At 45.0% G+C, this 24,132-nt stretch overlaps 1 protein-coding gene across 16 annotated transcripts in view; it reads right to left on the bottom strand.

Annotated features, from left to right (window-relative positions):
- Positions 1-24,132, bottom strand: part of RBFOX2 (RNA binding fox-1 homolog 2) — a 287,040-nt gene that overhangs the window by 48,613 nt on the left and 214,295 nt on the right. For 10 of the 16 annotated variants that reach the window (XM_075068580.1, XM_075068565.1, XM_075068539.1 and 7 more), the window contains one exon: positions 14,954-15,100. In XM_075068580.1, coding sequence (XP_074924681.1) covers positions 14,954-15,100 — 147 coding nt within the window. The remainder of the gene's footprint in view (positions 1-14,953; positions 15,101-24,132) is intronic. The other 6 variants (XM_075068567.1, XM_075068545.1, XM_075068573.1 and 3 more) reach the window with 1 other exon arrangement.

Here is a 24,132-nt window from a genome sequence, read left to right as displayed (position 1 = left end):
TTACCTCCAGTGGCTCACGGTTAACAGCGTAGCGTGGGGGCCAAGGCAGGCTAACTGCCTGTCCTGGCACTGCACTGTGCACTCCCTCTGGAAGCACACAGCAGTTCCAGCTCCTAGGCAGAGGGGCCAGAAGGCTCCACGCGCAGCTCTCGCCTGCAGGCACCGCCCCTCCCCCCCCAGCGTCCATTGGCCGGTTCCCGGCCAAAGGGGATGCGAAGCCAGTGTTCTGGGCGGGAGCAGCACGCAGAGCCCCATGCCCTCCCACCTAGAAGCTGGACTTCCTGGCCACTACTGGGACGCAGCGTGCTGCCAGCCAGGACAGGTAGGAACTAGCCTGCCTTAACGCCACAGAACCACCAACCAGACTTTTAATAGCCCAGTTGGTGGTGCTGACTGAAGCCATCAGAGTCCCTTTTCAACCAGGTGTTCCGGTCGAAAACCAGACACCTGGTCACCCTATAATTAATCAGGAGAAAGATGAGATATATGCTTTGCCAGAGGGTTTCACAACTATTTATTGACAGCATAGAAATGAATCAGGGGTAGCCGGGGTTCAAATTTCAAGTTCTGGAGGGAAGCATATGCTAAATAGCTATAAACACTTCTGCCCCCACCTTCACCCCTAGTTTATGTCCCCTCCCCACTCTTCACCCATCCATGCCCCTTGATTCTACCCTCCTCCATGCCTTTCCCTATACACCCTCACCCTATGGCTCCTTCCCCCACTTCACTCCCCCCAAACTCCTGCTCAACCCTCTGCATTCAGTCAGGCTGTTTCTTCCTCCTCCACACTGGGGCAGGGGTGCCAAAGGGAGGACAAAGAACAGCACCACTGGCTCCTGGAAGCTAGGAGGAGCAACTGAAAGAGAATTGCAGCTCAGCTGCTGCAATCCTGGGATGGAGCATGCCCAGAATAGATGGAATCTTCAGAAAATTTATCTGCCAGCAGCTAACAAGTGCTTACTGAGCTTGCATAAACTGCAATTTCCAGAGGCCTATAACCTGGCCCAGGTTGGGAGGATTTTCATGAGGATGGCAAAAGACAAATCCCTGATACTTGAGTAACACCCCCTGCCAAATTTCAAGTCCCTGCTCCAGATATACAACAAAATGGTTGTAAGATTTTTTTAACATGGGCAATACAACATATTTTTCCTGAATCTCATTTTTGGAAACAACTACACTATTTTAGCTGAAACTTTCACAAAAAATCAGGCAGTCACCCAGGATGGAAAATTTCAGTCTACATGGTAAAAAATTTGCAAAGTTATAAGCAACTGAAAACAGGGCCTTATACCACAAGTGTTAGGTGAAGATGGTAGTGACACCTATTATTAAGGTTGCCCATAATATACACATACATAAAACACACACAAAAGAACATTACTTAGGTTGCAGAGTCAAGCACTTGACAGGAAATGCCAGATTTATTATTGCCCACTCAAACTTAATTCTGTCCCCCTGTGCATCCATCCTGTGTACTGAATGGGGCAGGAGCCCTGTGGGGAAAAGATATGTGATCATGTAATTAAAGACTGGCATAATGCATAACAGAAGGGAGCAAAATTAAAGTTGTGTGAGCAACCACAAATCTGGGATTTCCTAATTTTTAAGTGCTTCATTTTGCAACCTAAATTACTTTCTCAAGAGATTTTTTTTAAATATAATAATGTTCTCAATTTTTTAAATGGAAAAAGGTAAAAACAAATAACGTTCTGTGCAACTGTAACTATGCCCCATCATGCACCATCAGCAAGGTTCAACCTTGAACATTCAGCAGTACAGCACAGACTGCTACCACTTGAACTAGAGGCCTAACTACACTAGTTGGCAGCAGCAGAAGGCTGTTCTCCCAGAGGGAGGATGGACTGCTAGGTCAAGCACTGGGTATTCCAGCCTGGCCTGCTCCTTTCTTTCCCACTTAGGAATGGTGGGGAATGCCTGCTCACTTTATCTCCAGAGCTCGGAGGATTGGCTGCTGGGCTGGAGGGAACCTGGCCTGTCTTTTTCTCCTTCCCCTGTGGGAAGTTAGAGGAGCTCCAGCCCCATTGTGTACCTGGGGTCAGGTGCTGCACTGGTGGAGGGAGAGGAGAAAAGAGCCTAGCTAGTTCCTGTTTCATGTGGTGCCTCCAGAGAAGGGTATGAGCCACTGGGGCCATAAGCTGGCTCCGGGGAGCCCAGCCTGGCTCCTCTACCCCACTCTTCCCACTAGTGTCCTCTTGCTGCTGTGGCAGTGTCATGAGCCCAGTTTTATGATGTTCATGTGTTTCATTTTTTTCATGCTGTCAAAATTATCCTGAGGAATGAAAAGCAGAGAAGTGAAATGGTGAATTTTAACAGTTTATATCTCAGCAAAAGGTTGAATAACATCTCACAGGATAAAGAAAGGACATTTCTGTAGCTGGAGAGTGTTCCTCCTGCCAGATATCAACAGCTTTCTGTAAACAATGGAAGAGTGAGTGAGTTTTTTATAACGGAAAATATTAGGCAATTTAACTATAGGAGTTGTTACCAACTCCCCCATCGTATTTTTTTTTTGGAAGTTGTCAACAAGTGACCTTCTCCTGGGTGCCGCTTCTCAGCCTCAGCATGGCCGTGCAAGCAGTCCCTTGCCTCGTTTTCGCCTTTCAGGGGACTTCCTCAATAATTCAAACACTTCCATCCATTCCCATCCCCTATCAGGTTCTATTTTAACAACTTAAACATTCATAATAAAGTTTTCAAGTCCATCCATTCTCCAAAGCCTTTCCAAGTTTCAGGTTTCTCTGCTGGAGCCTATTCGTTCCCAGCAGCCTCTCTTCTCCTGAGAATACTCTCTGCAGCTTCCTTCTGCTCTTATAGGGAAATCAAGTGATTCCTGCTTAGGTATGCTTCCTCAGTAATCAGGATTGGCTGACCCCAGTCCTCTAGCCCTTAAGGTGTAAGCCACCCTATGGTAGCACAATGAGGCTTTGGCTAATAATAGGGCCTGTACAGAGCACAGCCATATTAACAGCAGTCAGTTGGGACTACAACTCCTATTCTTCTTCTGGCTTGCAGCTTACACACCTGTGGGGAAGGGTGGGTGTGTCTTTCTGTCTCTCATTTTGTTTCCCACCCAGAAAGCACGAAGACAGTAGATTACCTTCAACTAGCCATGCCAGGGCAAACCTCTTGCTCAACAGAACCTGGAAGTTTTCTAATAGGCTAGATCCAAAGAAGGAAGCCACATAGACAGTATGCAACCAGAGAGACAGGAAACGTCATATAAAAATACTGTTTCTTGGTAACCCCAGCAGTCTGAAACCTGCCAGTGAGGTAAAGAGCTCTTGCACTACAAGAGAGTCAGTTATACAGATGATTGCTTAGAACCAGGGTAAGCAGAATCACAGTTTGATTGCACTGGCACCTGTGGACAGAATCCATATGTAACTGGATTTCAGACATTACAGGTTCACCTAGTTTCATATAGACCTTTGTGTAGGCTTTCCCTGCAACTTAAATAAAAGCCTCAAAGATGTCTCAGCCTGACGACTGATAGTCACCACTACCTTCCACTAGAATAATACCACACAAGTCCCTATGCATTCAAGTATGCAGACACAATTTTTGTGCAGCAGAAACTATGCCCCCAAGCAGGAAAGGCAGCACAAAAGTTGTTGACAGATGTACTGCTACCATTAGCTTAGGACAGATGCTTCCAGTGCTAGAGTTTTACTTCTAGGGTTGCTCAAGCAGAGCTGAACACAGTTCCCAGTTAAACGACACTATAGAAAGCATATTATTGATGCAAGCAGGGCCGGCTTTATGCCAATTCCCCGGAATCAGGCTCCGCGCTGAAGAGGACCCCGCACCCAAGGGGGCCCTGCTCTGGGGGTCTTCGGTGGCTGGGGGTCCTTTGGTGCTGCGGAAGACCCAGAGAGGACGCCCTGCTGCTGAAATGCCTCCGAAGCCTCGGACCGCCGCCAAGTATTCCAATCAGGCCCCGCAGCTCATAAAGCCGGCCCTGGATGCAAGGTGTCAAGATAATGTCAGTGCCTCCTGTAACAGTAACCACTAGAATCGGCAGACACTCACCACTCCCCTCCCACCACATGACAGGGAGGAATATGACCTTTTGCAACCCTGACCCTTAGGACCAGGGAATAAAGAGCAGTCTCTACCAGTACTACTGCATGTCACAGCTTTTATTATACCTCCTTACACCTATATCTGAGAATGTGGGACTAGAGTCAAGTACAAGGAGCATGTCCAGGGTGGGGAAGAAGATAACAGTGTCTTGACATCCTAAAGGTTGGGGCCCTTCCATAACGATGTCTAATGCATGTAGAGCAAGAAGATGGAAGGCCCTGGGACAGCAGCTATACTTTTCTTTGTTTTCAGCTCCTACATTCCTCACTGAATCAAGACCTATAGTTCAGATTTCTCTATCATATTGTTTCCCCACTGAACTGCATTCAGCAGGAGTAAGACTCCTATCTTCACCAGTTGGGAACACCAAAAATGTTCACCATACTAGGTGTGGATTTAGGGTCATTTAGTGGAAAAGAAGAAATGGTTACCTTACTGCAACTGTGGTTCTTCGAGATGTGATACAGACATGTATTCCAAGTAGGTGTATGCGTGTGTTGGAGCCAGAGACTTTTGCTTAGCAGTGCCTGTAGAGCGGCACCACGCACGCCCCAACCCACCTCAGTCCTTTCTCATCAAATGTCCAGTGAAAGACACTGATGCAGATGAGATGGCAGGTGGGTTGTGGAATACACTTCTGCATCACACCTCAAAGAACCAGTTATAGTAAGCAACCATTTCTTCTTCTTCAAGTAGATGCAGATGTGTATTCCAAGAAGGTGACTAGTGAGCAGTACACCCAACCAGAGGCTCAGCTTGAAGTCTACCTGAACAAAGATTGCAGGATGGCTCTTCTGATATTAGTGTCCACTCTGGAAGAAGCAGTGATCACAAAATGGCCTGTAGAAGTATGCATGAAAGACTCTGTGGTCACCCTACAAATGTCCAATATGGACATGTCATTGAGGAATGTCACGATGTTGCCTGTGCCGTTGTTGAATGCACCCGTATCTGTTAAGAAAGTGAAGCTGACACTTTATTGAATGCAGTTCTCACGCAAGAGGTTTATCCATCTAGAGATGGTCTGCACAGTGACTGCTTGTGCCCTTCATGCAGTCCACATATGATAAGAAACAGGCGAGGCAAAGCACAAAACTGTTCCGTCCTGTTCAGATAGAAAGCTAGAGAGAGTCTGACATCTAGCGTATGGAGGCATTGCTCTTCTGAGGAGGAATGCAGCTTAGGAGAAAATACAGGCAAATATACCACCTGGTTCAAGTGAAACTGAGACACCATCTTGAATACAAACTTCAGGTACGGCCAAAGTGTAACCGTGTCCCTGGAAAACTATGTGTAAGGAGGCCAAATCATCAGGGTCTGCAACTCACACCCTCTCCTGGCAAAGGTAATGACTATCAAGAATGCAGTTTTCTGAGACAGGAGGGACAGCAGGCAGGAAGTGAGGGCTCGAACGGAAACCACATTAGAGTTGCTAAAAATGTGTTCAGGTATCATAAGGGGGCTGGCTCTCCATTTCCAGTACATGCTGGCACTTTACAATGAGATGCTCTAAAGGCTGACTCTGACGGGAAATCCTTAGATCCCTAGCTTTCATTAATTACAGTGGTTTGGAAAGGGTTAAATGTTTTCCCCCACCCACACATCATCACTGAGGTTCATTTCTATGTCTGCTCCAGACTGCACAAAAACATTATCTGATGCTTCATGCCTGGGGACAGAGCTGACCTCTGGGTTGCCATTCTATCCTTGAGGGACTTCTTCCCCACCATCACTTTCACTCCTTTCCCCCTTTCAATGCTGTCTACCCGATTTCATCCTTTGCACAGTATTTTTGGAAAACCACTTGAGGCAAGGGCTTTGAGTCTCTCAGAGATTATGTTGAGGAGATCAGACCTGACACACAAAAGGGGCAGGGAGGAGGAGGCGGCTTGCAATCACCCACAGCTGAAAACTCAAACAACCATGAGTCCCCTGAAGGAGACAGAAGGTTTGTTTCAATATGAATCACCTAAGGAAAAGCCTCCCGCTTCCTGTGAAGGGTGGGAGTGAGGGGGTGCTCAGGAAGTCCCATATTACTGCTCCAGGCTGCGAATGCGTTAAGAGAAGCAGCACTGGCAGGGGAAAAGGGAGCAGAGAGGAGTCATTGATTGTTTCTCTGGCAAAGCTGAAATTTCTCAGTGCTGAAAAATGGCATGTAACTGAATTTGTGCTCAGAAGATACAGTTCTGATAGACCACTCCTGAAAAGCTCATACCTTTCTCGCTGGACATACAGATATGCTGAGCACATCGGCACTGAGATTTACTCGTCACAATTCTCCCCTTAAATCCATGCCACTGAACTGTCTTTCTAGCTGTTGTTACTGCTGATCTAAGTCAAGTAACTTTAAAGCACCAAATCACTTGGCGGAGAATGAAAATTAACAAGTAAAACTTTTGTTTTTCCTCCATGTAACACACCCTGGCATTACCTGGGCCTCAGTGAAGGATAGGAAATCCCTACTGCAAGTACCCAGCAGTTACAATGTGCCTTCTGGAAGAAACCTCATAAAATAGAAGTGTGGTTATTCAATGTGCCTCAGTTTCCCCATTAGTAAAATGCAGATGATAATGTTAGGTGCTCAGATACAATGGTGATGAGCCTGAATAGGTGAGTGAGAGGATAGAGGCTCCTGAACCCCCAGGGGGTGTGTGTGTGTGTGTCGTGTGTGTGTTTGTGTCGTGTGTGTTGTGTGTGTGTGTGTGTGTGTGTGTTGTCGTGTGTGTGTGTGTGTGTGTGTGTGGTGTGTGTGTGTGTGTGTGTTGTGTGTGTGTGTGTGTGTGTGTGGTTGTGTGTGTAGAAATAACCCCAAGCCATCTCCATAGCACTAACCCTGATCTTCCACAGTGCACAGCACTCCCACCTCCTACGAGTCAGCAGAGTTGGAGACCAATGCTGGTTGTTTTATTATTCTTGCATATTTCATTCACTTCACACTGGCCAACATGTGAACTGAGCCCACTTCTGCTCTCATTTAAACCACTGTTAATTAAAAATCCATGAATTTCAGAGATTAACAGTATTGTAATTGCTAATGACACACAAACCAGAATCACAGAAATGTCGGACTGGAAGGGACCTTGAAAACTCATCAGTCCAGTCCCCTGCACTGTGGCAGGGGAAAGTAAACTTAAACCATCACTAACAAGTATTCGTCCAGCCTTTTTAAAAAGCCTAGTGATGGGGATTCCACAACCTCCTCTGTAAGCTCACTCCAGAACTTAACTGTCCTTCTAGTTTGAAAGTTTTTCCTAATATCTAACCTAAATCTCCCTTGCTGATGATTAAGCCCATTGCTTCTTGTCTTATCTTCCGTGGACACGGAGAGCAACTGATCACCATCCTTTTTCTAGCAACCTTTAACATATTTGAAGACTTATCAGGCCCCTCCCCTCTGTCTTCTTTTCTCAAGACTAAAGGGCATGTCTACACTTACCTCCAGAGAGATCGATCCAGCAGGGGTCGATTGAGCACTCTCCCGTTGACTCCGGTACTCCACCGGAGTGAGAAGCATTGGCGGAGTCGACGGGGGAGTGTCAGCAGCCAACCTACCGCAGTGAAGACACGGCGGTAAGTAGCTCTAAGTACGTCAACTTCAGCTACGCTATTTTTGTAGCTGAAGCTGTGTAACTCACAGACTGACTTAGCTCCCCCAGCCTGTGTAGAACAGGCCTAAACATGCTCAATTTTTTTTAACTTTTCCTCATAGGTCAGGTTTTCTAAACCTTTCATCATTTTTGTCACTCTTCTCTGGACTCACTCCAGTTCGTCCCCATTTTTCCTAAAGTGTGGTGCCCAGAATTTGACCCAGTACTCCAGTGGAGGCATCACCAGTGCAGAATGGAGCAAGATAATTACCTCTCATTTCTCATACAAAACACTCCTGTTAATACATCCCAGAATCCTATTAGCTTTTTTGGCAGGTGCATCACATTGATGACTAATTCAATTTGTGATCTACTGTAACCCCCAGATCCTTTTCAGCAGTACCATCACCTAGCCAGTTAGTCTCCATTTTGTAGTTGTGCCGATTGTTCCTTCCTAAATGAAGTAATTTGCACTTGTCATTATTGAATTTCATCTTGTTGAATTCTGACCAATTCTTCAAATTGCCAGGGTCCTTTTGAATTCTAATCCTCTTCTCCAAAGGGCTTGAAAAACCTCCCAGCTTGGTGTCCTCTGCAAATGTTATAAGCAAACACTCCACTCCATTATCCAACCCATTAATGAAAATATTGATGAGTTCCTGACCCTGGACTGACCCCTGCAGGACCCCATTAGATATGCCCTCCCAGTTTCACAGCGAACCACTGATTATTACTAAGTATGATCTTCAACCAATTGTCCATTCACCTTATAGTAATTTCGTCTAGACCACATTTCCCTAGTTTGACTATGAGAATGCCATGCAGGACTATGTCAAAAGCCTTACTAAAATCAAGATATAGCACATCTACTGATTCCCCCTATCTACTACACTAGTAACTCTATCAAAGAAGGAAATTAGGTTAGTTTGGCATGATTTCTTCTAGACAAATTCTACTTTGCCTAGCAGTACTCATAGGGATGGCGCTCACATCCTGTGGCCCAAGCTCCTCTCCCGGCTAGATTAGGGCAGTGCTTCCCCAATCCCCCTCAGTTCTTTCACACCAAACATCAAGAGTACAGACTCTGATGCTGAGGGTGGGTGGTAGAGTACAGGTCTGCATCACATCTCAACGAACAACAGCTACAGTGCAGGTAAGTAACCGTTTTTAATTCTTCGAATAGATGCAGCCACGTATTCCAGGCAGGTGACTTACAAGCAGTACTCGTGGGAGACGGAGTTCAGAGTCTATTTAACAAGAACTCCAGGAATGCCTTCCCAAAATTTGCATCTGATCTAGATGGAGTTAAAATGGCGTAATGGGTTGTAAGAGTACGTACAGAGAACCAAGTGGCAGCCCTGTAAATGTCCACTATAGGAATGTCACTTAGAAATGCCATTAACATTGCTTGGACCCTTGTGCAACGAGCTTGCACCTTTTGAGGATGCATAGTCTGAGCTATTTCGTATGCTGGCATGACATAGGAAGTACCACCAGGAGATTGTCAAGAGACTGTGTGTCCCTTCATTCAGACCGCATCTGAAGCAAACAGATGAGATGAAGAATGGACAAGTTTAATCCTATCCAGGTAAAAAACAAAATGTCACCTGACTTCCCATCTGTGATGACGCTGCTCCTCTGGGGTTGAATGCAGCTTAGGGAAGAACCCTAGCAGATCTATAACTTGGTTCAAATCAGATTGAGAAACCACATGAGGAAAAAACTTAGGGTGCAATCACAGGTCACTTTATCTTTGGAAAATTGCATGTAAGCAGGCTCTGCCATCAAAGCTTGTAACTCTCTCCTTGTAGACGTTATCACTACAAGGACAGTGATTTTCGGACATAGAAGGGAGAAAGAAGTTGCCAGAGGCTCAAATGGAAGTCCCCAAAGAGCCACTTAGACAGCATTAAGATCCCACAAAGGAATCAGTTCTCTATTTGATGGGTGGAGATGAGTGACACTTTTTCAAGATCCTCAACCCTATGGAGTTTGAAAACACCAACTTCTGAAGGATGGATGGCATGCTGAAATTGCCTCCAGATGCACTCTCAAAAAACTAAGTGCAAGACCAGAAGATCGAAGGTGTAACAGCAGGTCCTGGATACAAGCCATCACTGATTGAGCTCCTCAGGCTAACAACCACACTGAGAGCCACTGTCACCAACTTTGGTGGAGGGCTTTCTACTATTGAGCAAAACTTGCTGGATCATCTCTGAATATCCTTCCTCCTTCTCATCTAGTTGCAGCATCCATGCTGTGAGATGAGATGAGTGCCGGATGCAAAACCTGCCAGTGATGCTGAGTCAGGAGATCAAGATGAAGAGGAAAGGATATAGGAAGCCATAACAATAATGCGAGGAGGCTGGAGAAACAACACTGTCTTGGGCGATGCTGGAGCAATAAAAATAAGCTTGGCAGAGTCCAATTTCAGTTTAAGAATGACCTGCGGGATGATTGGAATTGAAGGAAAACCATACAGGGATGACAACTCCCAACCCAGGCAGAAAAGTCAAGGAGCCTGGACAGAGACCGCCTCAGCAGCAAAACAGCTGGCATTTATTCTTTTCTTCCATGGCGAACAGGTCGACAGCTGGGATGCCCCAAAACAAAGATTGACCCTAAAACTCTTGGAAATGGACCCTTTGTGATTCTGGATCCCACGTAAGCGATCAGCCACAGGGGTAATGTTTTCCCTGATGCAAAACTGCCCGAGCCTGATTGCCTCTTGACACACCACGTTGGAGTGTGCTCCCCCATGTCTGTTCACATATAGCAATACATTGTGGTGGTATTGTTGGTAAGGATGTGCACTGCCAAGTCCCTGATGTGATCCTGAAATAGCTGACAGCCACTGTAGATAGCATGAAGCTCCAAGACACTGATATGCAGAGAAGCTTCCTCCTCTGACCACAGTCCTTGAACTTTCAGTGATTCCAGATGTGTTCCCCAATCTATTAAGGAGGCAACAATGACAAGCCTGGTCAGTGAGGACAGATAGAAAGGAACGCCCAGAGGATCATCCAAGCAGGGCCAGCATTAGACTTGCTGGGTCCCAGGGCAGAAAGCCAAAGCCCCACTGCATGGGGCTGAAGTCCAGGGCCCTGAGCCCCACCACCTGGGGCTGAAGCCAAAGCCTGAGTAACTTAGCTTCATGGGGGCCCCTGTGGCATGAGGCCCCAGGCAGTTGCCCTGCTTGATATCCCCTAATGCCGGCCCTCGCTTTTATATGCAGAAAACCGGTTATTGTGGCACAGGTGGGCTGTGGAGTTTTTACAGCATGTTGGAGGGCCTCAGAAAGAAAAAGGTTGAGAACCCTTGCCATACACCACTGGAAAGAGTCCAGGATTGGCAGAGGATGTTGAACTAGTCTGTCCAAGGGATGATAGTTTGAATGATACACCAACTTCAGCCACATCTAAAAAGGACAAGGGCACTACCTGGCATATTGGACTACCTATGTGTATGCAGCATATGGCCTAGAAACCTCAGGCATACTCAAGCTGTGGTTGAGGATTGAGACTGCAGTTCCAGACCAAGATGGTGAATCATGTGGAACCAAGCTGGTTGGTAGAAACCGTCTCAAACTCAGAGTAGTGGGGCCCCAAAAAACTCAATTCTTGTAAGTCTGAACTGATGTTTACTTCCCACTGTTTTGGATGAGACCTAGATGACCAAGTAAGCGTAGCGTGAACTGAAGGTGAAAGGATTTTGTCTCTGGACTTGCCCCTCAGTACCAAAGCGTACAGATACAAGAAGCTATAAATTCCCCTCTTCCAGAGGTACTTCTCACCACAATTGTGCACTTGGTTAAAACCCAGGAAGCAGAGGACAGATGAAAGGAAGCACGGTGTACTGATAGTGCTGGTCTATCATGACAAACCTGAGAAACCTCCTGTGGCTCAGAAGAATTGCTACATGGAAACAAACATCCTGAAGGTTCAGGGCAGCAAGCCAATCATTGTGATTTAACACAGAGAGAATGGTTGCTACGGTGACCTCACATATCTGACATTCAATCAGACAACAACAAAGAGGAGGACAACCCCAATCTGGATCTCGAGGAGTCCCAAAGATTCTTTAGTGAGAACAGAGGAACTAGCCCCAATGGGATGAACAAATGATTGGACTCATCTGAAGCCCAACATGGAGGCCAGCATCACTGCTGAAGAGGAATGGGGAATCAATGGTATTGAGAGAGACACATTCCCACTCAGTACTGGGAGAGGCACCAGCACCGAGGCCCAGAGTGGTACCAAACTCAACAATGGGACCTCCAAAAGTGCAATGATGGTGTCAAAGGACACACCAGCATCGAGGGGGCCTTTGATGTTGGGCCCGGCATCAGCCTCAACTCCATAGTTTGGGACATGGGCAGTGCATATTGCCATGCTAAGGAACCCAGCAGCTTTGCAACATAGCCAGAAGATGCCAAAGACGTAATAGAGAACAAAATAGTAGAAGCTATGGCACTGGAAAACTCCTGAAGTAGTGAAGAGTCAGGGACTGAGCAGCAAATCAGGTCTGATGCCTGCCAATATGCCACTGATGTGGAGACAGTTAACACTGGTGCCAGAATCGTCAGTACCAGATTTAACAGATGCTCCATGGCTGGAAGTCATGGCAGGGAGTCAACTGGACCAGCTCTCACTAATCTCGGTGCAGTACCAGGGACTGGTTAGACAACCTGCTCCACCCCACATGCTAGAAGGAGTGTGATGTTGGTCATCACTCCTCTTAGAGAAAGCAGAACAGTTTCCCGAGCCTGAAATGGTTCCGATTAGTCTTCTAGGATGTCTTTCTCGCTGCACTGCAGGAACAACAACTCCTCTTTCTCTTGGACGAAACACCAGAGTCCTAACATGGAACAGCATTGCTTGCTGTTTCTGAAGGAAACCATTGATAAGACGAGGGCCTTGGTGCTGAAGTGACCTGATGGTCTACTCCAGAAGGTGTTGCTTTGGCTATAAGTCTCTTGCTACCTGAATCCTCTTTCTGAATGATTTACAGATGGAGCACCATTCCTCAATGTATCCCTCACTGAGACACAACAAGCAACTCATATGGGGATCACTATTAAGGAGGGGCCTCCCACATGATGGACAATGCTTGAACCTGGTGAGGGCAACACACAGGGAAACCAACTAATCTAATGCTTTACTACTAAGGGACTATTAACTACTATTCTACAGGAAAAACTCAGAAAAACTGACACTGAAAACATAAGGTGAAATACCACACATAGCTCTGACTCTAGCCACGGGTGGGGAGAAGGAACCGAGGTGGGTTGGGGCAGTGCCACCCTTATATAGCCAGGGTAGAGGCTAGAACCACAGGGCACAAGCACCGCCCCTGCAGGTACTGCTAGGCAAAGTTCTCCGGCTTCAGCGCACTGAGCATGCACACGCCTACGTGGAATACAAGGCCACATCCACTTGAAGAACCACTCTATTATCCTCCAGATGCTTACAAACTGATTAATAATTTGTTTCCAGTATCTTTCCAGGTATCAAAGTTAGGTTGACTGGTCCATAAGACCTTGAATCCTCTTTGTTCCCCTTTTTAAAAAGAGATACTATATTTGCCCTTCTCCAGTCTTCTGGGACTTCACCTGTCCTCCAAGAGTTCTCAAAGATAATTGTTAATAGTTCCAAGATTACTTCGTCTAGTTCCTTAAGTATCCTAGGATCAATTTCAACAGGACCTTCCAACTTGAATACATCAAACATATCTAACTAGTCTTTAATCTGTTCTTTTCCTATTTTGGGTAACATTCCTTTTCCTTCCCCCTGTTAATGTTAATTATTTTGACTATCTGATCACCATTATTGTTTTAGTGACGACTGAAGCAAATTAGGTATTAAATACCTTAGCTTTCTTGATGTCATCAGTTGTTAGTGTTACTTCCCCACTAAGTAGTGGACCTACCCTTTTGTCTTTCTCTTGCTCATAATGTGTTTAAAAAACTTCTTGTTGCCTTTTACGTCCCTTGCTGAGTGTAACTCAAAGGCTAAGTGCCTTAGCCTCTCTGTTCTGTGCCAACATGCTTGTGCCATTCTTTTATGCTTCTCCTTAGCAATTTGTCATTATTTCCACTTTTTGCAGAATTCATTTTTGATTTTCAGGTCATTAAAGAACTCCTGATGGAGCCAAATTGACCTCTTACTATTCTTCTGATCTTTCCTTCGCATAGGGTAGTTTACTGATGTGAATTAGGTATGGTTTTATAGGACACCTGCCTCATTCAGTGAATACTGTTCAAGCTGTACAGTGACTGAAGCAAGAGTCGTGTAGAACCAGTAGTAGGCGACGGTGCAGTTAGAAGTGATTTAACACATACCTTCAGGGAACAACTATCAAAGTTGCATGAACAACCTTAACATTGTATTTCCTGACTTGAGTCTTTCAGTTTGCAGCCTTAGTATGCAACAAAGTTATGTTTTGTTTTATTAAATAGAATTCCCTAGATTTTGTTAAAAGAAAAACAAAAAACTTAATTACACGGAACTATTTGTAGACAACACTAGTATACGGTCAGCCACACAGGATGAGCAGCCAACAAGCCAAAGGTTCCTGTGGAATATATAGATCCTTGTATCATCCTTTGAATTTTTGTGTGCCCATGGTGGACTAGTCCCTGGCCATACACATGAAGACAGTCTCTGCCCCAAAGAGATTACAATCTAAGAAGTAGGTAATGTACGAATGCTGGGTGGAGAGGGGAGCAGGCTAAAAGATACAGTCAAACTACACACAATGTGTATGTTATATACTTTTTAAAATACTTTCCTCTCCCTGATGACTCCTCAAATATTATTTGGCCAATTTCTTCACAGGAATCTCTTCATAAGATCCCAGAAATTGATCATACAGAGGGCCTTAAATGTTTCAGAAAGTTTGTAAGCAATTGAAAAACAATGCTTTAGAATGGAAACACTAAATCAACCTTAGCTATGAAGCCTTATTTTCACTAGGCAACAAGGCAGAATTTTATCAATTGTTTGCTAACACATGATAAAATCTTAGTGCGGAAAGGGCAAGCGATAGCAAGTAGAGGTAAACCTTATCTAGTGCTTACCTCGCTCTGCTAACATGTGAAAAATATAAATTGCCCTGTTCACACTGGGATTTTACCACATTAACACACACATAGTAAAAAACACCTTTTTTCCTATCGTGGACACACCATCAGTGTCACCGTGTACTGTACTTGTAGCGAAATAGTCTATTGTTCCTTAAGGGCTTCAGTAACTTACCCCAAACATCTGTCGGAGATCTGGATCCCGGAAGCGGAAGGGAATGTTAGAGACATGAAGCCGCTTTGGAGTGGACTTGCTCTCAGTATTCTCACTGCTTTGTGTCTGTGACTGCTGTCCATCTGTCTGTGCCCCTCCTTCTGTCTGCTGAAATCAAACAGTGACAAAACGAGAAGTGAAGAGAAATCATACCAATTCTAGCTAACCCTTATGAGGTTGTCTCTGCCTATGGATTTACACTACACTTGTAACTGTGACACAATAAGTTTGATAAAATGAGCAACCAACTGATCTTTTATTTCTCCCTCCTTTCCATGTGCAAATAGTAAGAGGATCTTAGCCGTCTTTCTCTCCCCTAGTTTCTCCTCTCTTTCCCTTGGCTTTTCTTCCCCCTTGTTACCATAAGAAAGCTACAGTGAAGAGGTGGGTCTTCTTTTTTGTCCCCACGCTGGCAAGTAATATTATTCTAATCTCTTATAGCAGCATGTTGATGCAATAATCAAAATCCCACAACTGAGGTGCAGCTGTCCAACAGATTGATGTCAGCAATGCACCCCCAGGCAAAACTGCATCTGTTCTGCTGTGTTCCATTCAGAGAAGTACCACCTCCAAATATGACTTATACTAAAATGGTTCAGCCCACAGGCAATGGCTATGCATTCTTATGTTTAATTTATTTTAGTTTATTTAATTTCTTGAAGTAGATTTAAAATTAACAAATATCGCCATTTTTAGGTCCACCAAAACTCAAAGAGCCACACTCCTTTTTTGGCTTTGCAGCCAAAATTTACATGCTGCCCCTAAACCTGTTTTGCATCATAGATGATATTGAGGCACAAATGAAAATGTCTTGGAAGGAGGTTTTAACACTGAAATTGAAACAGCCAGATTTATTTAATCTCCATTTGAATCTCTCCTCCAGGAGATTCCATAAGCTGTGTCAAGACTTTGTTAACCCCAGCATGGGGGAACCCATCCCTTACTCTGAGACATGAAAAATGCACTCACTGACTCATGCTTGCCAGCAGAACAGTGAAATTGATAATAATCTGATCAGTTTTATTGCTGTGTCCCTTTCCAGCAGCTGTGAATGGTATGCCAGGATAATCACCAGAGCGCCTATTCACCCCTTCTTTTGTCACCTGTCTCAGATGAAGGTTTAATGCTTTGGCTGGATGTCTAGTAAATTTCTTAAGCCCTGCTTCACTCTCTCACATAGCGTGGGCTCACTTCTCCCCTTCACCCACAGTAATAGTGAAAACCTATTGTGTGGGAACTCAAAGAGCTAGCAAAGACTAGATTCAGCCTGTTTTAGACATTTGCAAAGACATATCCAAGTCCTAACAGCTTAAAACAATCAAGTGTTTTACTGCTGCTGGACATCCATTTTGTCTATCAAATGTGCAAAGAAATATTTCCCGGGGACTTAACCAAAGGCTGGGCTCCTCCACCACTGACTGGACTTACCCAGTGTGTCCTGAACATTGTGCAAAGACTTGGGAGCCTCCCAGGATATGTCTACACAGCAAAGAAAAACCCATGGCTGGCTTGTGCCAGCCGACTTGCGTTCACAGGGCTCGGGATATGGGGTTCTTTCATTGCTGTGCAGACTTCCAGGCTTGGGCTGGAGCCCAGGCTGTAGGACCCTGAAAGGTGGCAGGGTCCCAGAGCCTGGGTCCAGAAGCTTACAGAGCAATGGAACAGCCCCGCAGCCCCAGTCGGCTGGTATAGGCCAGCCGTGGCTTCTTCTTTGCCGTATAGACATAGCCCCAAAGACCTGAAAAGGGGCATCTATCCATTACTATACAAAATGGGCAACAGTAGCACTGAAATTCTCTCAGCCAGAAGCCTCTCTCTTGGACACACACACGAGTTATACAGGACCGACAATAGCATGTTAACAGTGAACACTGTGGCCTCGGCATGCTGATCAAAGCAACGGCAGCTTTCCATTTCACTTCACTCAAGCAATGCAGGCAGTACAAATGAATGTGATCCATTTGGTATAAACTAGCAGTGAGGAGGAGAGTGGAATGGCATGGCTATGCAAGCATCTCTATTCACAAGTTGCAGTGAAGGGGACAGGACCAGCACTAGGGTTTTTAGTGCCCTAGGGGCACGGCAATTTCGCCGCCCTGCATGCTGGTCCCGCGGCTCCGGTGGAGCTGCCGCAGTCATCTCTGAGGAGGGTCCGCGGCTCCGGTGAAGCTGCTGCAGTCGTGCCTGCGGGTAGTCCACCAGAGCCGTGCGAGCAGCCAACCGTCTGCAGGCATGACTGCAGCAGCTCCACCGGAGCTGCGGACCAGCGGACCCTCCGCAGGCACGACTGCTGCAGCTCCACCGGAGCCGCCTGCAGTCCCCTCCGGCAAAATGCCGCCCACCAATAATCCTGGCGCCCTAGGCGATTGCCTAGGCTGCCTAAATGGAAGCGCCAGCCCTGGAAGGGGACAGCAGAGCGATATGAGCCCACCACACACTGGACAGAGTACACCATTTACAATCAGCCACGGTTTACCCACCCCCAAATATCAGACACAGACAACATCCTGACAGATACCATATCTAATATACCACTTCCAGATGCTTTCCCCTTCCCTCACCCTGTGACAAAATGCATCTCCAAACACATGCGTGGTGCATCCGAGGGAAAGAATCAATGCAGTCAGCTTGTGATTAAATCACACCATGCTATTTGGCAGTTTTATTTTTATGACTCCATCAGAATCCTCTGCTCCTGGGGACAAATCTGTCCAAGGAAAAGGACAGAACACATGGCGGCTCATCCATCACCAGTGCAAACAGTGTCTAGAAATTAGTGTTCCAAAACAACCCCCAGAAATCATTAACTTTCCCAGTGCTACTGAGTTTTGAAGGGAATCTCTCTTCAGTCAGGTTTTTTTGCATACTCTGGAGTCCCACTAATGCAAATTTCCAAGCTCTGGGCTTCCTGCAACAGATGGTAAAAGTTGCGAGTAGACACATACCCCACCAGATAGGTATGCACCCTCTGTCCATCTCTCCCAAGCACGACAAGTGTAGACTCTGAAGTGAGGTATGTCAGCACAAGTTTAAGGACTCTGAACAGTTTCTGATGTGATCTGCCAAGGAATAGGTCTGTTGCTTCAATAGGCATGGAAACCAGGAGGCTGTGAACTAGTGGACCAAGGAGAATGTAAACACTGCTAGAGGCAGGAACTTGTGTCTTACCAAGCCTGTACTATGTCACACAGCGGCCTGTTCAAAAATCCCTGACAGCTGTGCCTGCAAATGGCAGCATGCTGCTGCCATACAAGAGACAATATTTTACAGCATGCTAGCTTTGTGCAATGAGATAAGGCTTCGAACAGGCAAGACAAGAGCCTTTCTGTCAAACCTCCCCTTGACTACGATAAGACTCCCAAGCTCAGAGCCAGGTAAAACCAATGCGGAAGGGTACATTCTTCTACATGAATTCAACAGTTTCCTGCTAATGTCAGATATGTTCCCTCTCTGAAAGCTTTAAACTGCACTTGCAAGGGGATGGGTTCAGCAGTCTAATGGTTCTTTCCCATTTCTAATGTCTGTGACTCTAAAGCGAGGTTCAATTTTTCAGCCAGCATGAGATTGGCTTGATACGTTTGTGTATTGCCATATATTCAGCTGCAAATACAAACAGAAGAAATGGCTTCCTAAGGTCTTGTTTTTGGTCATTCCTTGCCTTAATTCATCAGGAGATGAAAGGGAAAAGACTGGAGCTTGTTTAGAGGCAGCATTTTATGGAGACTGGTGGCAGAAAGTTGCCCTGAGTCGCATAACAACAACTACACACTTCACAAACCAAATCTCTCCTCCTCACACTAACTCTCAGTTACTTCATTCTGACCTGATAGCAACATCTGACAGTGGGGAACTGGACTTCTCCCTCCGCAAGTCCGAGATACCTGCTACAACCTGTAGTCAGTTCAGCACAGTGGGGTGCAGAATCTCTTCCTGTTCCTTAAATCTCAACTGCCAGCAAGGAGGCAATAACAAGGAGACTTTGCTGTGGTAGAGATTCTGGATTTTAAAATGTTTTTAGTCCCATCCTGCACTCTCACATTAGTCTGTGTAATTTACATTGATGGTAATTAGAGAGAGAAGGTGGTGACCCTTTTTTGATGCTTCTTCAGGTCTGAGCTTTGTGTAAACTTGAAAGCTGGTCTCTCTCACCAACAAAAGTTGGTCCAATAAAAAAATATTCTCTCACTCATCTTGTCTCTCTAATATTCTGGGACCACCACAGGTGGTACAACACTACATACATTGATGGTAATGTTACCTGGCACTATGCTTATGGCCCCTAACTGTTCTGAAGCAGCCAGTTCCACAGACTGCATGCCCAAGTTAGGGTCTCAGTTAAGATTTCAGAGAAGCAGGGGATCTATACTGCTTGAGCCAACAGTGAATATTTATCTGCCTGGGTGAGCGGATATAGGGTGAATAGACAAAGGGAGACTGACAACAGCAAAGAGATCAGCCAGCACAGAGACTATAAATACAAAGTACAGTTTGTTTCTCTCCCTCACTTGCTTTTTCAGATGCAAGTTATGGAAAATTAAAATGTTTGGAAATAATAGATCCAGAATCTTGTGTAGCCCAAGAACAAGGGTAGACTGTGGGTACAGCTTATTTACAAAATGAGCAGAAAAATGTAAACTATTCATGCCTGTATTCAGAGGGGAACTAGATTGGCTTATGAGCTTTGGGGTTGAGCTACAGCATTTTTTGAGTCTACTAGTTATAGTTGGACCCCAGATCAGGAAACTGGTTAGCACCCGAGCTGATAGAATGACTGAAGGCAGTGACTGAGATTCACTACTACTGGATGGCTATGTGCCTATAGAAATGGAAGGTTGCTTGTTCAGTTGTTTGGGTTTGGGGGGGGGGGGAATGGAGGGGTCTAAGTCCAGTTTCCAGTAGGTAAATGTTCACATCACAAAAGCTACCATCATAACAGACACCTTAGGAAGCAGTTTAAATAGAGGTGCAGGTTAAGGACTTAAAGGGTCATGGACACTGAATCCCCCTCACTCCTACAGATTGTTCCTCCAAGTTAAGGTTGAAGTACTCTGTCATGGGCAGTGGTGTGGGAACTTGAATTGTCATTGCTCATGCTGTATCTGTTCTGAAGAGAGAGGACTTCCAGTACCAATCGGCACTTTCAACAGCACTAAATTTCATTTTTAAAATTGGCACACAAGCCAGAGAAGGTGGTGGTGAACAGCTGCCCTGCTTAGACATTAAACAGTGGTTTGTAAGTGTGGAAAACGGAACTAATCTGCTTCATGGTCAGACCATGCTCTCAAGTTCCAAATTTCATATTTAGTTACCCCAAGACAGTGGTTTCCAAACTGTGGACCATGGAGTGGTCCACAGAGAGCTGGTCAGTCACACAGTGATAGCTCCTCCTTCGCCTGTTAAACTGCATTAAGAGACAGCTAAAAGTAAACATTACATACTTTCTTAATATTAAATTTCCTAAGTACACAATTGCTGTAGTTACCTGCTGGGGACAGAGAACTCCAGGGCTGCAGGCTTCATTCTATGTTAAAGTAAGAATAATATATTTGGACCAGCAGTTCAACAATGTTTTACTTTTTTAAAATAAATAAGATGAAAACTGTTTATGATCTTTAATTTGGAAAAAAAAATTTTATTTACCTGTAAGAAAAATTAAGAAGAGCAAATTCACATAGTAAGGTGAAAGAAATTGCCTAATAATTTAATTAATACCTTTTACATGTAAAATTACTCTTTTTATCGTATGGATTCATATCTTATGTAATAGTAAATGTGATTTTTTTTGTATTATTTAATGTACAAATACAAAATAAGCCTTGAAAAATTGTTGGCGCCCGCCACAATCTTCTGAAAACATGAATGTGCTACTGGCCACAAAAAGGTTGAGGACCACTGGACTAAGGTACATGGATCCCATTGTGAATGTGATTCTTCATTCTCTAATAAAAAAAAAAAAGCACATCTGTATTCCTTTGGAGGATGTGCTGCATTTACTAAATGTGTTTACGTCAGAGATTTATTTCAGACACTGCTCTCTGCAATTAGATTTTGTATTGTATCGGTTCATGACATAATGCGAAAGGCAAGCTCTCAACACCTGCCATTTATGAGGCTGCAACAGGAACTTTCATATAAAGTAATTTACATATGTCTATGTCTGTACAGCTATACTTCTAGATACACACACACACACACACACACACACACACCTTCTTCCCACTATTCAGCTGGCTTCTTTCAGCAGTTTTATTCACCTTATAGGGAAATCTTCTTGTTTTCTACTCTCAGGAAAGCAATTTTAGTTCACTAGATGGTCAATCATTCCTCTAAATAAGTCTTTCCACCTTCGACTGTCTCAGAGTGACAGTCCTCAGGCTGTTTTATGTCTACCTCTGTAATCTGATAAAAACTCAAGAGTCATAGCACTGACAAACTGAGATGCAAGGTATCAGTCAGGGAAACAGACTCTTTCACTGCAGGTTGTTTTGTTAAGCCAAGTTTGAACCGATGTCCCTGTCAATTTTTGACCCAGCTCTCTCAACTGTGCTTTGGGCACAGTGTGGGAAGAAAGGCCAGATGCTTTGGAAATAGACTCATAACCCCATGTACCAGGCAGGAAACACAGCCCAGCACATGAGGTCTGATCCTCAATAAGTGAGGGGCCAATGCCACAAATTAAACTCAAGTATAATATGAGCAATTAATGTGCAAGTTCCTACATTCACAGTTCCATTTCTATGCTTCTCAATCCTGACTTATAGCATAAACATTATTCCAGTCCCAGGTTTCTCCTTGGCTGACAAAACAATCACGTTAGAAAGTCCACTGGTTTTACAATGTAGAGCAGGTGTAATCAGTAGGGGGACCGCAGGCCAAACCCGAACTGCCAGATGCTTTTAAAAGGACCCAAAGTATTTTTATTTACTCCTTCCCCCACCCCCGCCTGGAGTCTGGACCTTGACTATACCCTGACCAAGAAATTTGGACCTTGACAAAAAATAACTGATTATCCCTGATGTAGAGAAATGGCCAGTATGGAGTGGACCTTGACTCAGTTTATTTCATTTGCAACCAGAGCTGACATTTGAACTCAGGCCTCCAGACTGTGTTAATTAACTCACTTTGCCACTGTCAGTCTCCTCACATCAGCCTGTCTGGCTTGTGTGTCAGATCCTGACTAGCTCATAAGAGAAGAAACTGGATGAACTCATTACACTGTCGCACAGGCTTATGATGTCAGATGTAAACCACCCAAAATAAATTAAAAAATGACACCCTGTCTTCTCAGTTTAACATTTCTGCAATGACCCCAGCATCTGCCAGGCTGAAAAGCAGGAATTCTAAGCTTTTCCTCCCATCCCCTTTTTGCTAACTGAGTACTGCACCAAATGGACATCAGCACAAACTCTGATCTTAAAAGCAGGGAAAGGTCTCTTTTCTCTGGTTAAAGGAATTCCTGAAATGCCCGCAGGACTCCAGGGGAATCTGCGGGTCTGTTGGGTCTGGGATCTCACTTGCACACATGTGAAGGCAGCTGCTCTTGTTGACTGCTGTAGCAAGAGAAGCGCATTAGAGGCCCTAAGACAACTTTATATAGTATTCGGTTAATACAGTCGCCTAGGCCAAAAGACAGGATGAGAAAGAGGGAGAACCTATGTGTGACAGATGAGTGCACACATGCAACAAACACACACAAGTATGTGCATAATAACTGGCATACGTGATGGACAATGTCTGTGAGTTATGAGTGTGTTCGGAAAGGTAGTCTAATCTACCTGGTGTGTTGAATTCTAACACCCACCTTTGGCCTGAGTAACTAAGCCTCCTACTTCCAACACAATACTGTGAGCTTCGCTCCGTTCCCACATGACTCCTCAGTGTGTTGAGCAAAGAATAAAGCTAAAAGCAAATACACCCCAAGGCCTATATTCCACAGAATCAAAAGAGCTTCATACACTAAGATTCCACCAGAGGAATAGAAAGGGATAAGTGCAGAAAGATTCAAGGCCCAAAGTATGTAAGACATAGGCTGGGAAAGCCCTCAACAACTTTGTCCACACCCGCTGGATTTCCATGAAAAACACACAGTGGCTTAACACCAACTGGAATCCTTTCAGGTTAAAAAAACTGCCACCACTAATGTGTTCATGTGTTTTCTTGAAGGTGTTTACCTTTATCCCTTCCTGGCCAGCTCCAGTTCTGTGCACTCTACTTTGCAGTGTTCACTTGCGCACCTTTAACTATGTTAAATGGTTAGGGCAGACATGCCTACTGTTCCCAGTAGTTGGTACAAAAGTTACATGCTAGCCAACCTATCATTTAACCTCTCCCAGTTACACTCCCTCCACAGACTCCTGACAACAATTCTCCCTCTCATGGCAGGCACCCAACAACACACTCCCTCCCACACGAGCTTCTATTCTCTCCTCATAGACTACTAAGTACCACTGCCTCACCCTGCCAGAGCACATATGCAGACTCCTATTCTCGTTCTTTTGGCTCTCTGGAGCTTGTATTAGTCGATGAAACACAGAGCTCTTCTCCGCAATGCAGTGGAGATGGTTCCTAATATGGAAGAGGAATAGGAGGGTTGGCAGCAGCTTGTGTCCAGGGTCAAGGCTCACATTATTCATTTCCATTTAAAAAAACATTCTTAATGTCTGGACAAAGATAGGAACAACATAAACGCATGGAAAAAGCAAACAAGCCAGGAAGCACTCTGCACTGCCATGCAGGAGATCTAGGTTGCATTCCCAACGTACAACTCCATCTTGAGCTGGCAGCGCTTAGTATTGTTTTGCATTGCCAGGCAGGAAACTAAAATTCCAGTTCCTGTGTTGTGTTCACTGGGTGGGTGGGACATGGGACAGCTCAGTGTCATAAAGGTTACTTATACGGCTCTGCACTTGCCTTGCATCAGCCTTCAGTTCCATTTCCAGTCATGATCTGTCATTGGCTAGGACTGCATTGCGCTGTGGCTTAACAAGGTGTTTGAAGTGAATTGAAAGCATGGTCAACGTACTTTACTGAGCTTATACCCTTTCCTTCTGTACAGTTGTGAGAGACAATCCATGAACACCATAGCTCGAAGCATCTCTCAAGGTCAAGACCAGTGCTGTCAACAGTGCAGCCATGGCCCA

This window comes from Chelonoidis abingdonii, chromosome 1 (genome assembly GCF_003597395.2).
Source record: "Chelonoidis abingdonii isolate Lonesome George chromosome 1, CheloAbing_2.0, whole genome shotgun sequence".
NCBI lineage: Eukaryota > Metazoa > Chordata > Testudines > Testudinidae > Chelonoidis > Chelonoidis abingdonii.
This window is presented reverse-complemented; position numbering and strand designations above follow the sequence as displayed.